The 16357-nt window shown below is 45.8% G+C and overlaps 2 protein-coding genes across 7 annotated transcripts in view; one reads left to right on the top strand and one right to left on the bottom strand.

The window, feature by feature from the left end:
• The window catches only part of Pask (PAS domain containing serine/threonine kinase), a 41981-nt gene extending 38241 nt beyond the window's left edge, over positions 1–3740 (bottom strand). For 2 of the 6 annotated variants that reach the window (XM_050125983.1, XM_050125988.1), the window contains exon 1: positions 3606–3740. The gene's annotated coding sequence lies outside the window, so the exon portion shown is untranslated. Of the gene's footprint in view, positions 1–473; positions 583–2817; positions 3260–3333; positions 3458–3605 lie in introns of those variants that run through there. The other 4 variants (XM_050125985.1, XM_050125987.1, XM_050125986.1 and 1 more) reach the window with 4 other exon arrangements.
• A 120-nt stretch (positions 3741–3860) lies between these two features.
• Ppp1r7 (protein phosphatase 1 regulatory subunit 7) overlaps positions 3861–16357 on the top strand; it is a 28856-nt gene continuing 16359 nt past the window's right edge. The window contains exons 1-7 of the mRNA XM_050125992.1: positions 3861–3999; positions 6532–6660; positions 11099–11154; positions 11682–11747; positions 12219–12349; positions 13140–13302; positions 15310–15426. Of these exons, the coding sequence (XP_049981949.1) occupies positions 3948–3999; positions 6532–6660; positions 11099–11154; positions 11682–11747; positions 12219–12349; positions 13140–13302; positions 15310–15426 (714 nt within the window). The 5' untranslated portion in view covers positions 3861–3947. The remainder of the gene's footprint in view (positions 4000–6531; positions 6661–11098; positions 11155–11681; positions 11748–12218; positions 12350–13139; positions 13303–15309; positions 15427–16357) is intronic.

The following is a 16357-nucleotide window of genomic DNA, read 5'->3' as shown; positions in this document are numbered from 1 at the left end:
CACAGGTAAAAAGAAAATTAAACAACTTAAATACTCTTAAAAAAATGTTCTGATATAATCAACAGTAAAAATAAGTGTGTACAAGAACCAGTCTTGGGGGGCTGGAGAGATGGCTCAGTGGTTAAGAGCATTGCCTGCTCTTCCAAAGGTCCTGAGTTCAATTCCCGGCAACCACATGGTGGCTCACAACCATCTGTAATGAGGTCTGGTGCCCTCTTCTGGCCTGCAGACATACACACAGACAGAATATTGTATACATAATAAATAAATAAATAAATATTAAAAAAAAAAATAAAGAACCAGTCTTAAGCAGGGCGCACATCTGCCTTTAGTCCCAGCACTCAGGAGGCAGATCTCTGTGAGCTTGAGGCCAGTTTGGTTCACAAAGCAAGTTCCAGGACAGCCAGGACTGATACACAGAGAAACCCTGTCTTAAGAAACAAGAACAAACCAGGCCATGGTGGCACACATACCTTTAATCCCAGCACTTGGAAGGCAGAAGCAGGCATATTCTGTTAGTTCAAGGCCAGCCTGTACAGAGCTAGTTCCAAAACAGGTTCCAAAGCTACAGAGAAACCCTGTCTCGAAAGGAAAAAAACAAAAACAAAATGATAAATCTTAGCAGTATAAGAAGTGAAAACCTTCCAATTGCAAAAGGTTATGTACAATCAGATCCCTTTCCTTTTTTTTCAAAACAGGGTTTCTCTGTAGCTTTGGAACCTGTCCTGGAACTAGCTCTTGTAGACCAGGCTGGCCTCGAACTCACAGAGATCTGCCTGCCTCTGTCTCCTGAGTGCTGGGATTAAAAGGGAGCACCACCACTGCCCAGCTTTTTTTTGTTTTTGTTATTTTTTTTTTTTCAAGAGAGGGGTTCTTTGTGTAACAATCCTGGCTGTCCTGGAATTCACTTTTTAAACCAGGCTGGCCTCGGACTCATCAAAATACACCTGCCTCTACCTCCCATGTGCTAGGATTAAAGGTGTGCACCACCACTGCCCAGGAGAGTCCTTTCTTTTAACATAGAAAGATCTAAATGCACTGTTTAAAAATATACACACACAAGATAACACTTCAACAAGACTTAAAGCCTATACATCAGGCAGATGTTTCCCTTGAATCTGGCAGAGCACTAAAATTAGGAGGCTAAATGAGACAACCTCCTACCTCCTAAATTGGGGTGGTAGATTTAAATGTGTTTGTTTTCATTTTTTAATACGTCTTTTTATGTGTGGGGGGGATAGGTAGCTGTATATGTATGCGCACCACATGCATGTAGGAGCCTGAAGAACTCAGAAGAGGCATCAGATTCCCAGGAACTGGAATTACAGACATTGAGTCACCATGTAGGTGTTGGGAACTGAACACAGGTCTTCTACCAAACCACAAGTGCTCTTAACTGCTGAGCCATCTCTCCAACACTCATTTTATTTTCACCATAATGCATGACTTTTAATGCATTCTTACATTTGTGTGTGGTGGGGGGGAAGGGATGGAGGGAGAGAGGGAAGGAGGGAGAGAGAGTCCCATATGTGGAGGTTGTTATGCCCAGATCAGAGTCCCCCCCAAAACCAACTAGGATACCAAGTCCTGTATGTTAAAGCAAAGAGCCTTCATTCTTACACAAGTTTGCAAACTTGGACCCTCCGTGTGTCCAGCATATGGGAATGATAGAGAAGGCCCTCAAGCTCAGTTGGGGTTGGGTTTTTATAGTAGCAAAGGTGGGGGTGAGGGATCCCTAAGGTTCAGGACCCTGATTGGCTGGCTGACATTTGTCTAGGGGTGTCCTGGTGAAAAGCCAAGGGTGTGGGCTGGCAGGTGACCCTATCTACAACATAGGACCGTTAGGAATTTCCTTTGGAAGGTCAGTTCCTGGGTGGGTAGTGCCTGGGTGGTCTCAGTAAGTGGTCTTAACAGGAACCAGGTATTGCCCTAGGGTAAACTACTGAGACTCAGGCCTCCAGTGAGCTGGTAGTGGCTAGGTCCTACAGAGGTCAGAGGCTCAGTTCTCTCTTTCCACCACGTGGATGCCAGGGATCAAACCCAAACTGTCAGACTCTAGTAGCAAGTGCTGTTATCCCCTGAGCCATTTTGCTGAGCCCAAACTGTAGCGTTTCGATTCCTTTTGTTTTTTGAGGCAAGGACTCCAGAGCACTGGAAGTGCTGGGAAGACAGGAAGGCATCAGCAGCCTAACAATTGTTATCTTTGTGTGGAGCTGAGGACTAAACCCAGAGCAAACCCTGCATAAGAACTATTTGCCCTCAGTATTTTGCATATTACATACATAGGCGCAGACACTCAATATGCGATCCTAGAAAGCAACAACTCAGTATGAAATAAAAGCAGCTACATAGTGTTCAAGGCTCTATGACACACCACCTTGTCTCAAACAAAATAAAGATACATAGGGGCTAGAAATGTATGACTTTGGAATGTATAACTTTCCTTCAAGTAGCAGCGTCTTAATATCAAGGTGTACATCTTTTCTAGGTATCTAAATGCACTAATTACTGCTACAGCAAACAATGATACAATCACAATGTGGTTTTCTGCTTTTAGAACCAACCTATAAACAAAGCTCAGGATATTTAATTATAGCTCCCTTATACACTGCCAATGCCACCAAACCTTGCTTCGTTTTTTAGAAGTTATATAACTTCATAATACATTGCTATAAATTAAAGAAAAATACCGTCCTTCAAGCTAAATTGTCAACGCTACAAATTTTTATTTTAAAATACAGGAACTGGAGAGATGGCTCCTTGTGTTATAAGTTTAAATTTTTAATCACATAAAAAGCCAGGCATGGATGCACGTACCTGCAATCCCAGAATTAGGGGATGAAGATCCCCAGCGCTCACTGGCCCGCTAGCCTAACCTAAAAGGAAAGCTTGGGGCATTCCGGTGCTGGCGGCTCCTGTTCGCGGGTCAAACGGCCGGAACCCGCCACCACCCGGGCCGGGGCCGGATGAAGGGAGTGCGGGCGCGCGAGGTAAGGGACCACGCTTCGCCGCCACCCGCAAGAGAACTTTAAAACACGGGTGTCTCCCCTGAGGCCGGCGACCGTCCGGACCGATTCACAACGTGAAGATCCCGCGCGCTTCTACCTACTGACCAATCGCAGAACGAGTTGCGCAGAGTGACAAGCGACACGAACCAACCAGACACCCCTATGGGCGGGCCTCAGTGAAAGCGAGCGGCTGAGCGCGCGCAATGGTTGCTAGGGACTCACCGGCCACCACCCTACCGCGCCTCCGAAGAGCCAAAAGAGACCCGTTTCTCTGTCGCCCTCCCACCCCACCCCCAAGGGACTGCCGTTTACTCCCAGAGCGGACCAAGAACGCAGCCCGCCTTTCGACAGCCACATTCTCAAGGAGGGCGGGGGATGAGCGGAAGCGGACGACGCGGAGTGAGGTGGAAGCGGCAAACGTGCGCCCCCCGAGCCGGACCGCGGCCGCCCCTCCCTCCTGCTCTGAGCATCCGCGAAAACCCCGTGGCACAAGTCAGTCAACGCGCAAGCGCGGAATAAAGCCCTCTTCCCGGCCTACCGACCCGTCGTGCAGACACACATCAGCGAGGCTCCCGAGGTCGCGGATGCAAGTCTCACCTGCCTCATCTGTGGCCGGTAGCGCTCTCCTGACCGCCGTACCTCCACGCCTCCGAAAGTCGACATGGTGGTTTGGGCGAACCCGCAAGTTTGAAGTAGCTCCCATGCTTCCTGATGCCTTGCCGGGAAGTTGCCCTGCTCGCCTAGACGCCTCTCACTTACACCTAGCTCAGGTGGAGCCGGCGCCTACGGGAACTACAACTCCCATGAAGCACTGCGTTCACGCAAGCGCGTCAACTCGCGCTTCTATGCTCGGTTTTATTGGCTGACTGACAGGGCCGGGAGTCCCGATTGGTCCATGGCCTGAGGCGACAGATTCCGGAAAGGGGTAGAGCAGCCAATATGGCGGCGGAGCGCGGCGCGGGGCAGCAACAGTCGCAGGAGATGATGGAGGGTGAGCGGCCCCTGCGGGCGACCGGGGAGCGGCGAGCTTGGGCTTGGGCGGCACGGCCTTTTGCCAGATCGGAGCTCGGCCTCCAGCCATAGCCTCAGATCTCTGTCAGCTGCCAACCCGGCTGGACGGGGCGGAGAGGCTCAGAGCCCGGGAGCCCCGGCCCGAGGGCGGCAGCGGGCAAGGAAAACCGGAGCCCCGGGAACAACGTGGCGCGAGCCCGCCCAGGAAAGGGGGACGGACGAGGAAGCGGCGGCTATGGGAACCTAGTCTTAAAGCTCCGAGATTGACAGGCGAGGAGGCGGGGGACTGTCCTCTGTCAGCTCATTGGGAAACTGAGGTTTCAGGCGTGGGGACCTGCCAAATCCATAGTTGTTCACGAGGCATGGATGGAAAAGAGTCTGCTCGGGAAGCGAATGGGTTGTGGCAGAGCGATGGGTGGCAAGGAGGTCCGGAGATTGTTTACGAGGCGGTGTCTTGTTTTCTTTACGTTCAGAATCTTGGAAGGACTAAATTCAACTTTCTTCCCTTTTTCATTGTGTTGAATTGTGTCATCATATACATACATACATACATACATACATATGTATTACATATGAGCATGTTTTTGTACACAGTTGTTAGATACATAATCATTACATTGTGCATATGTGTGTATGCATATATATAGCAGTGTGTGTGCGCGCACACACACATTCGTATACTACCCATTGTAGCATCCGGCGAATCTGAACCCTTAAATGCCATTTAAAGCCTCCTCTATTTTGGTGAGTTTTCCTTCTGGAAGAACAGTCACGCAGTCACTCTTCTGAGAAGATTGCTAGGGAAGAGGGTTGCAGAGCAAGGAACAAGAGTGTTGGAAGAAAAGTCCAGTGTGTTTAAGAGTGGTGATGCTGCCCTGGGGTTGGGCTTTGAAGGCTCTCTAGATGTCATCCAGGCTGGGGGCAGGTGGGGAGGACCATTCCAGAGAAAGGAAACCCAGTCCAAAGCAAAGGAGTGTGGAAAAGAGTTTGACCTAAATTAACAGTCAGATGAGCCGGGGGTTGGGAAGAGCCGGCAAGGCTTCCCAGAAAAGATTATGGAGAGCCTGAAAAGGGAGTCATGCTGGGGCTTTCTTTACCTTTGAATCTTTTCAAAGCAAGGAAATGCTTCTTCCTACCTCACCCTTCCCTCCTCCAGTACCTTTCTCCCCCTCCTTCTCTGCTTCTCAGTAAAGTGCAAACACAAAAGCCAGGCTCTTCTCTCTCTCACTCCCACACGTCATTACCAGCTGACACTTGTATTTCTATAGCCTCGTGTCTTTTGGCGTGGAGGGGTTTGGGGTTTGTTTGTTTGGTTGGTTGGTTGGTTTTTTGTGGGGTTGGTTTGTTTGTTAGGGTCTCACTATGTAGCTTTGGCTGGCCTGGAGTTTGCTATGCAGACCAGGCTGACCTAGAACTCAGAGATCTACCCATGTCAGTCTGCCAGAGTGCTGGAATTAAAGGCATGCACCTCCATGCTTAGCTCCATATTTTGTCATCTTAAGTCAGACCTTCCTCCTCCTGATATATTTTCCTTTTTGTTAGACTGTCATCCCCAGGGCCACACAGTCACATTTTTGCACACTGTCCCAAACTGTAGAACCTCTGCTGACCTGAGGATAAAGGCACAGGTTGCAGCAACTGTCCCTTCTGTCCTCTGGTTCCTCAGAGACTGCTACACTGAACCTAGTTTCCCTAATCCTGGATCACAGATTGTTGTGTGCCTCTTGGTAACTCATACATTCTCCATGTCCTTCACACAGGCCACTCTTGTGTCCTTTCTCATTTGGTCCTGATGGAGGTCTGGGGAGTGTACTCCCCTAACTCTCTTCTACAGATACGAAAATTGAGGTTTAGAAAAGATCATTCGTCAGAGCCACGTGTCATTGTTGCTTTCTCACAGTCTGCTTATTTACTCTGAAAAGCTTTGCATTGGTAACATTGTCATGTGATCTTTTCACATCAGTAGGTTACCTGGCATCTGGCACTTGAGACAGATTCTCATTTTCATTGGAGCTCCTCCCTGCCCCCAGTCTGGTTTTAGCTAGCCTTGATTTCTTTCAGAATGTGGGGCCCTGTAAATTGAACCAGTTTTTCATGGCCAAATGGATAGTGGGACATCAATGAAGGTATGTGGTAGAGGGATCACAGTGGTCCCCTCTCATGGTGGACATCAGGTCAGCTGGGAGAGTCACCTGGAAGGTTCTTCACTATGTGGTACCATTACTGTTCCTGATCACAGGTGGCCTAGAGGCTTTTGGAACACTTGGCAGTTCTTTCCAAGCTCTTGGAGGGGAAGCACAACTTGTTAGTTGTGTCCATGTGTCCTCTCGGGTCCTGTCTCTGTGTCTTAAATAGTGCTGGGACATAGAAGACATTCAAGTGTTCATATAAACTGAATTCAACTATTTCAGAAAGAAGTCTTGCTGAGTTACAACTTGTGGTAATCTGTTCTCTGTTCCTCAAATGGTCACATGAAGTGGATGTGAATTCTCACTGATGTGTTTGGGTTCAGTTGACAGGCGGGTTGAATCTGAAGAATCAGGTGATGAGGAAGGGAAGAAGCACGGTGGTGGCATCGTGACAGACCTCAGCCAGCAGAGCCTGAAGGATGGAGTAGAACAAGGGGCGGAAGACCCCGAAGGTACTGGGCATGGTTAACCTTGAACTCACTATTGAGGGGGGAGTGTGCTGTTGAAGGTTGCTGCTTCTTTGCACGTGATGTCTCCTCATGGAAGCAGTTGTGTTCTTCAAAGGTCCCCAGTAGATTGGGTAGCTGGGCATGCTGGCAGAGGGCAGCCTGCTCTCTGCGGTGCTGCCTCAGCAACTAGCGGATTTACATTTATGGGTAGATCCATTTCTGCTGAAGAGACAGTGCTACTACTGATGATATTGGCACTAATGTGTCACTTAGAGCAGAGCCAGAAAATGGTTTTTTAATCCTTTACTCAGAAAGTAGAATTTGAAGAGAGCATAGTGATTGACTGCTATGCTTCTGTACCTGCCACAGTGATGAGAAATCACTTCTTGTCCATCCTTGACATTTCTTATTTGAGACAGGATCTCACTATGTAGCCAGGCTGGTCTTGAAACCATTATGTAGCCCAGGCTGGCCTCAAACTCAGAGATCTGCCTGCCGATGCCTCCTAAGGATATGTGCTACTGTGCCTACATCCACCTCGATACTCATCTAGGTCTGAGAGACACCTGTTACAAGCATAGATGTTAGGGAGATCATTCCATTTGGAACTAAGCAGCTTCCTATGGTGGGTTTTTTGTTTGTTTGTTTTGGTTTTTTTTGTTTGTTTGTTTGTTTTTTGGGTTTTTTTTGGTTTTTTGAGACAGGGTTTCTCTGTGGTTTTGGTGCCTGTCCTAGAACTAGCTCTTGTAGACCAGGCTGGTCTCGAACTCACAGAGATCCGCCTGCCTCTGCCTCCCAAGTGCTGGGATTAAAGGCGTGGGCCACCACCACCCGGCTTCCTATGGTGGTTTTATATCCTCCTCAGTAATGGCCTATGCTTACATGTTTGCTCAAAAAATCAGTTTACATGGAAAAGAATGACAGAAAATATATAACGACAGGAAAATGTCTCAGCTGAATTGTTGGGGGGACAAATTTGTAAGTAGGATGTATCTTAAAATATGACTTTTAGTTAAAAAGCATGAGTATTTAATTTTACCTGCTTAAAAAGAAAACACATTAGCATTGCTGAGGGTCTCTTTTAACAGAAGACTTGAGAGGAAGCTGCCTCTTATGATTTTTCAGATTTGTATGGATTTTTCAGGTATTCATAATTATGCATTACCTTTATAAAAATAAATTTGCAAAAACAGCTACTTTTTAAAATAGCATTGCTCACTGTGTGCCAGCAAAGATGATTGGTAACTATGGTAACCAAATTTTAAGGCAAAAGGAGATTACCACAAAAGTACCCACCACAGTTAGTTTGGAACTTCAGAGCTGATATTCTGGAGGTGATGTGGGTGGATAAAGCAAATGGGCGCTGTCATCATCATTTGATTTAGTCACGGAAGGGCTGAGATCTATGCCACTGAAATATTAGGCTACCTGGAAGACTTGGAAGTTAGAGCAGCATGATCCTAGGCTTTGTTTCCTGTTTGTTACTGTAATGGGTTTCTCACTGTAAAAGAACCCTAATGTGTGATAGGTGCGGAGAGTAAAAGTCCCATGTTAGCCAGAGATCCCTACTGCAAGGCAGGCCAGTTGGGCTAGAGCCCAGCTTACTAAAGTCCATGCTCTTGCCTCCAGGTGACTAGAACACATAGTAATTCTCTGGGAACATGTATTTCTACTCCTTAAAAATCTGGAACTGCTCATACTTACATAAGTTTCAGCAGAAGACATTCAAACGTCAATCATTACCTTCCTATTTTTCCTAACTTATGTATGTTTATATACATTTCACATTAATGAGGTGTATATGTATACCGGTATGTATGTATGTATGTATGTATGTATGTATGTATGTATGTAGATGCCAGAAGACAGACTCAGGTGTTGTTCCTCAGTTTACTGTTTTTGAGACAAGGCCTCTTACTGGCCTAGAAATGGCCATTTACACTGGACTGACTGCAGCAAGCCCACATGTTTGAATTTCTCAAGTACTGGGGTTACAAGTATACCATCATGCTCAACGTTTTTATGTGTGTTCCAGAGATCTAACTCAGGTCCTGGGCTTACACAACCCCTTCACTAAGTTATCTCCCAACCCCTCTTCCCCCAGCTCTTTTTCTTCATTACTAAGGATTGAACCCAGGGCCTCCTTACACCTGCTATACAAGACTCTACAGCTGAGCTATATCCCTAGACCCTTACTTTAAAAATTGCAACTATGATACTTTCAAAAGTTTGTTCCGCCAGGCGGTGGTGGTGTGCGCCTTTAATCTTAGCACTCAGGAGGCAGAGGCAGGTGAATTTCTGTGAGTTTGAGGCCAGCCTGGTCTACAAGAGCGAGTTCCAGGACAGGCTCCAAAGCTACAGAGAAACCCTGTCTCGGGGGGGAAAAAACACCAAACCAGAAGTTTGTTCCAGTTGGTAACTTTATTCCAGGTTAAGCTGGTGTTTCAAGAAGGGACAGGAACAACCCATGCTGGATGCTGTTGTTAGACAGGAAATTTGGGGCTGTGCAGCACATATCCTAAGAAGCCTAGGAGAGCCCCATTTCTAACCCAGCCCAGTGTGGCTGCTGGTTGTGCCTACTTTTAGTCTTCGTGTCTGGTTTGGACATCAGTGGCCTGACTACTTGCCTTAGCTACAGTGCCTTCCTGTCACAACTTCCTGAGCTCATGGATGGTGAATTACTGCTTTTTTTTTTTTTTTTTAGAGGATAAGGGGACTCTTGTAATGTCTTCTTGTTTGTCTAATTCCTTTTATTTAATACCAGATTAGTTCATATACTATAAATTATAGGTAAACAACAAAAGTAACATTTTAGTTGGGTACTGTTGACTGCTGTAGAGAAGATATCATAGAAAGTCAGTGAAGTGAATGGCCAGTTCTTCTTTGTTATTAAGCTGGTCCCTTGCCACATGCTTCTCTCTAAGGCCTCCAATGAAAAAACAGGCTGACCAGCACATAGTCTGCTAATGTTTGGAGGAGCCAGATATGGGCTGAGGTCAAGAGTGCGTAAGCTGGCTCTACTATAGATGCAAGTGCATGTTTGCACTAAGGAAAAGAAACACAGGAAAAGGGAGCCTAGGGAAAAAAATAGTAATAAGTGATAAGAAGTTAAAGGAAATAGAGGCGAGAGTATTCTGGGACAAAACAGTTTAGACTCAAAGAAGCAATCAAAAAAAGCAGTCTGTTTCCTTCCTACAGAAAGTTTCAAGATAAAAAATATCTTAAGGGAAACACCATCTATGAAGCCATGCAGCTAGGTGGTACTTATATATCATCCCAGCATCTGGGACCTGAAGCATTAGTATTAAAAATTCAAGGCTAAGGGGCTGGAGAGATTGCTTAGTTGTTAAGAGCACTGGCTGCTCTTCCAAAAGACATGGATTCAATTCCCAGCACCCACATGTCAGCTCACAAGCACCTTGTAATTCTAGGTCCAGGGGACCCTCTACTGGTCTTTCAATTGGTGGACCGACGTACCTGTAGACAAAGCACCCGAGTACATAAAATAAAGATTTAAACAAGTTCAAGACCAGCCTGAGCTACAGAATGAATCCGAGGCTGAGAAAGGGGGTGGGGCAGGAATCCAGTCAAAATAGCTTTATTTGGATGTCAGTGGCTACAAAATAAGGGGAAAAACTATAAGACCACTAGGGAAAGTAGATGACACTTTGGTAATAAAGGGAAATGCTGTTGATCTCAAGTGTTTTGGGGATATGTGCACATGTATTTGCATTCCTCTGTTCCTTAATTCTTTCAGCATTATTTTTAATCAGGTTCTGATGAAATGCAAACGGGGCTTTCATATGAGACTCTCCACTGCAGCAGGAAGCAATTTGTATCTGGCTCTCTAGGGCGGATAGTCTCATGACATCCAAATGGGCTTCTCTGCTGGAATTAGTTCACCAGGCTTCCAGTTGAGAAGTACCCTTAAATTATTCAGTAAGCTCTTTGATCCTGTCTGTTGAGCTCTGCTTCATTTTGTTTCCCTCTCTGTCAGGGAAGCATCTGTAGATGCTGGGCTAGTTTCCAAAGCAATAAAAGGCACATCCCAGAACATGTAATATGCCCAGCATGAGCTGTATTCAAGTGGCCCAATTTATTGCCACAAACAGAAGGGAAAGAAGACATGGGTAGAGAGGCTTCTGGCAACACAAACTCCAGGGATTCCAAGGTGACAGTCATGATGGGAACATGCTTCCCAGCAGTGACTATGCTTCCCTGGGTTCACCAAGACTCAGACAGCTGCTTTCCTCCTCCTTCCCACCAAAAACTTCAAGCTGCCTTTTGGCTTCTTAGGAGGTTCAGAGGCACAGATGACTTTTGGAGGCTTTGCTATAACACTTCTCATCTTTAGTGTCCCTTGCATCAAACTTCTCCAGTCCTAGGGCAGAGTAGCAACTCTTTATAAACAGAATTGTTCTTTTTGCTTGTTTGTTTTTAGAGGAACATGAGCTGACAGTGGATATGGAAACCATCAGCCTGGACCGAGATGCAGAGGTAATGCTGCCTGCGTGACTCAGCCTCAAAGGGCATGGTTACAGATGACCCCAGCCATCAGCTTATCTTTTATGAAGGTGGCAGATTAGTGACTAAAGAGATCACCCAAGACTTTTTTTGATTAGTTTGATTTCCTGTATTTTTACTATTCTTAACACTAGCAGTTGAAATCTATTTCTATTTAGATAGTTAAGACCTATGTGACAAATGAAATGCTTTTGATTCAAGTTATATGTATCCAGTGGTCATATTGTTGATATGGGTCCTTAAACCCCCAATTTTGGGAAAGTGTGGATGTGGATATGTGTCCAGTTGCTAGGGAATTGGATTCAGACTAACCACTGGGTCAGTTTTACATAAAACTAACATAAATCACAACTAAATAAAATGTCAACCTGCCAATCACAAATGGATCTACTACCCTCACAGCCTCTCCCTTCCCTTCTCTTCTGGCATTCTCCTAAGCAGCTCCGGGCCAGGTCTCCAGAAACTCTGATGGTTCTAAGCAAAATTCCTCTGTGTTTCAGGATGTTGATCTGAATCACTATCGTATTGGAAAGATTGAAGGCTTCGAGGTGCTGAAGAAAGTGAAGGTGAGAGGAATCTGTCCTTGTACACAAGGTGACTTGGTAACATTTACTTGGAGAATATGCATAATCCTTGTTCCCATCCTGTGGGTGACGCTGGCCTATATTCTCATGTTTCTCTTAGTGGGACAGGTGGGAAGTCTGGGCTCTAGTACTGCCTTGGCGAGGCCTTGCAGTCTCCTGTACTAGCTCACTACAGTTAAGTTTACTTCTCATAATGGAGCCCAGTAAAGGTTCCTCCAACTGCGAGAACTTGACTTACACTCCAACCCTATTCAGGGCCTTCCTCCCCAAACAGGTATGCTCAATATGGGTCTTCCTGACTTTCCTTTGGGCCTGTGCATGTTCTCAAGTAGGGGAGAGTAATTCCAGCTTCTTATCCCCACTCACTGCCCCTTGAAGGTCAGCATGAAATAGCCCCAGGAGTGTGGCCCTGTGTTCTTTTTTGCCAATGCTGATCCTCTTCCTATCCTCCAGTCACTCTGCCTACGTCAAAACTTAATTAAATGCATTGAGAACCTGGAGGAACTGCAGAGTCTTCGAGAACTGGATCTCTATGATAATCAGATCAAGAAGATTGAGAATCTGGAGGCGCTGACAGAACTGGAGTGAGTAGGGAGACCCAGAGGAGATGGGATGGGTTGGGTGACAAGGGTGACCTACCCACTGCCTGGCTATAGTCCTGGAGGGCTGCCCTGTGCTAGAGCTCTAAGAGGGAGCAACAGTTTCTTACATGCCATTAACATTGAAGGCTGAGTTCATTCAATAATGATGTAAGAACTGGGAAGTAGGATCTTTAATACATAATCCCCTTTTTAAAAAACAAGTGTCAGCCACATTTCTGACTACAGGGATCAGCTTTACCTGGCTATAGCCTTATCTGGCTTCATTCCTTTGTTGGTGCTGGCTTTTGTTTTTGTTTCTTTTTGAGATCATGTCTGAAGTAGCCCAGGCTGAACTGAACTCTCTGTAGCTGAGATGATCTTGAATCTTTAACCCTCTGCCTCCACCTCTCCAGTACTGGCCTTACAGACATGTGCCACCATGCCCGTCTGTTTTGATTTTTCTTTGTTTCATTTTTAGTCCAACACCACTCAGGTTGAACATGGTACTAGGCTCTGCCGTGGACACGGACATAAATGAAACCTGGTTTCTGCTCTACATAGGACAGTTAGGAAACAGTGTTCATAGCCTGCAGGTTGCCTTTACTGCCCTCCAGGCGCCAGACAGCTTCATGGTCCCATAGGTCAGCTCCAGTGTGAGCCAGTCAGTGAGTGATGGGGCCATGGTGAGATCCAACCTCCTAGTGACTGCAGATCCTGGAGGCAGATATCCTCTAAGTGGAATTCTGACTCCTATGTTCCTGTGTTCTTTCAAGAAATATTTTGCTTCTTCCAGGATTCTAGATATTTCTTTTAATCTGCTGAGGAACATTGAAGGGATTGACAAACTGACACAGCTGAAAAAACTCTTCTTGGTCAACAATAAGATCAGTAAAATTGAGAACCTAAGTACCTTACATCAACTACAGATGCTGGAGCTGGGCTCGAACCGCATCCGAGTAAGTACAGATGGATCTGCAGTGGTGCACATAGGGTATGTGGTCGGCTGAGGCTTTGTTAGGTTCATGTTGTTTGGAGGATGCAGGGAAATAGTTAAGGAAAACTGTTAACTGGAAGCCAATATTTTTTTTAATTCATTTATTTATTTTACATCCTGGCCACAGCCTCCCCTCCATTATTCCCTCCAGTACCTCTCCACCATTCCTCACCCCCAACCCCTCCTCTTCCATCTCCATCTAGGAAAGGACACATCTCCTGTGAGTATCAATAAAACATAGCGTATCAAGTTGCAGTAAGACTAAGCACCTCCCCATGTCTTAAGTCTGGGCAGGATGACCCAGTATGAGGAGTGGGGTCCCAAAAGCCAGTAAAAGAGTTGGAGTCAGCCCCTGTTCCCGTTGTTAAGAGTACCAAGCTATACAACTGTAACATATATGCAGAGTGCCTAGGCCAGTCTCATGCAGGCTCTCTGGTTGTCGGTTCAGTCTAGTCTCCGTAAGCCCCTGTGAGCCCAGGTTAGTTGATTATGTGAGCTTGGAAGCCAGTATTAATAAGAACTGTGCTCACACCGACTGTCTTGTCTGGTAATTAGCTTTCATGGCTCTTTATCTGTATCATGGTCCTGTGCCAAGCTAGTGCCAGCTGTGCTCCATAAAGAAAGCCAGCTAAGCTTTTCTTTTAAACCTGTTCATAGTAGTTTTCTTTTGTCTGTAATTGAGGTGTGTTTCACACTTGCAGTGATCATGTGATAAGCAAGATTTTTACAGCTGAAATGTCCCCCAGAACACTGGGCTGGTCCTTCATCCCCTAAAAATGTCCTCTGGCAGAATTTGGTTTGATGTTCAAGATACATTTGACCTTGAAAACATAGGTCAGAATGAAGATGAAAGGCCTTTGAAAAAAGGAGGCTACAGTGTTCCACAGAAACAAAACTAAGTCTTTGGAGATAGTGTCTCACTCACTGTGTAGCCCAGACTGTCCTGGAACTCACAGAGATCTCCCAGTACCAGGATTAAAGGCATATACTACCACACCCAGCAAAACCCAAGTTTTTGCCAGTTGACACATAACAGCTAGGGAAAGTGCCTTGTATCTGACAGTCAGGAACCTCAGAGGGTCATGTAAGTTCTGATATTGGAAGAGGATCTGCCAGGCAGAGGAGGGAGGCTTACCCATGGGCACACACAAGGGTTTTGTCAGTCTTAAAACTACATGAGCCTAGCTTTGACATCTTGTGTCATCGTGCTGTGTCTGTCCTCAGTCTGCTTGGTTAATGACGGAGGCAGGTGTTTACATGCCTGTGTCTGCCACTCCACGTGTGAAGCAGCTCCCAGTTGGTGTTTGGAAGTACTGTACCACACTTTGTGGCCTGCCCTTATGGTTCTTCAAGAGCCATAAGGGTACAAAACTGGGACTGAGTAGATATGACTGCACCAAGGAGAAGCAAGGGACGAGGAATGGGAACAGCCATGGGGCATCCCTCATGAACTTCTGAGATCAAAGTTCCCAGTATCTTGATTTCTGTAGAGGCCTAGGCTCATGGGAATGCACAGTCTCAAAAGCTGTGTAGAATGAAATGCCACTTAGGCCAGAGAAATCAGCGAGCTTATGAGTTTTCAAATAATCCCAGAGCTCTGAAAGTATGAGAGTTGGCTGGGTGGTAGTAGCATATTGCCTTGGGAGGCAGAAGCAGGCGAGTTTCTGAACTGGAGGCCAGCCTGGCCTACAGGTATCCAGAGTGAATTCCAGGACATCTAGGGCTATGCAGAGAATCTCTTGTTTCAAGAAACGAGGGGGGAGGGGGAGAGAGAAAGAGATTTTGGGTTTGGCAGTGAGCCCCAGGAATCAGTCTTCAATCCTCCATCATTTTCGTTCTTTTCCATACTGTATATTCAAGAGATAGTTCATTAGCAAGTTCCCAGAGTCCAAACATCACAGAGCTGAAGTCTTAGATTGCCTCATCTTATGGTCTAGATTCTTTACTTGATGTTTTGTCTGTTTGACAGGCAATTGAAAATATCGACACGTTAACCAACCTGGAGAGTTTGTTTCTGGGGAAAAACAAAATTACAAAACTTCAGAACCTGGATGCACTTACCAACCTGACAGTCCTCAGTATGCAGGTATTGGGCCTCACCAGCTCCCAGCTTCTCATTCTCACAGACCCATCACACCCAACCTGTTTTATTCCGTGACCAACACTGTTTCACAGTCAGTAGATGGTGGAAACATTAGAATCCACAGATCTTACATACACATATATTCTAAACTAAAATTCTGTTCTTCTTATATAATTTATTTTTACTTTTAAGGATTTCAATTTTGGGAGATGGAAAGATGGTTAAGAGTACCAGCTACCCTTCCAGAGGATCCAAGTTCGATTCCTAGCACCTACATGGTGACTCACAGATGTTTCGTTCCACAAAATCTGACACATTTCTTCTGGAATGTTCTGGAAGTGAACATTCAGGTTCACTTCCTAGCACCCACATGGCAACTCACAAATATCTGTAACTCTAGTCCAATAGCCTCTTCTGGCTTCTGAGGGCACCAGGCGAGCATGTGATGCCCAGACATACATGCAGGCAAACGTTTATGCGCATAAAATAATAGTGATGTCCATTCCTTTCTCTATTGGCAGTTGAGCAATAAATGAACTCTGGCCATCTTTAGGAGGGAGAGCTCACTCCATTCCTCTCAAGTGTATCTGTTCAGTGGTAGAAATTCTCTCTCCATATTTCACAGAGAGGGCAGACCTTGTGAGACCATGGGTTTGAGGACAGTTCAGCTGTTCAGCACTAATGTATGTAAAGACTCGTTAACTTTTATTTTTAATTAAGACAAGGTCTCACTATGTAACTCTTGATGGCCTGGAACTCACTATCAACCAGGCTGGTCTCAAACTTACAAGAAATCCTGCTGTCTCTGTCTCCTGCATATTGGGATTAGAGGTGTGCAGCACTATGCCTGATTCATGTGGACTTTGTTGTTGGTTTTTGAGGTTTCGTTTTTGTTTGGCAGAATCAGACCTTGAAGGGTTAAAGGGAGATATGC

Source organism: Alexandromys fortis, unplaced genomic scaffold, assembly GCF_014885135.2.
Source record: "Alexandromys fortis isolate MF-2015 unplaced genomic scaffold, M_Fortis_MF-2015_v1.1 scaffold_254, whole genome shotgun sequence".
Lineage (NCBI taxonomy): Eukaryota > Metazoa > Chordata > Mammalia > Rodentia > Cricetidae > Alexandromys > Alexandromys fortis.
Note: the sequence above shows the minus strand (reverse complement) of the source record. Positions and strands in the feature narration are given on the sequence as shown.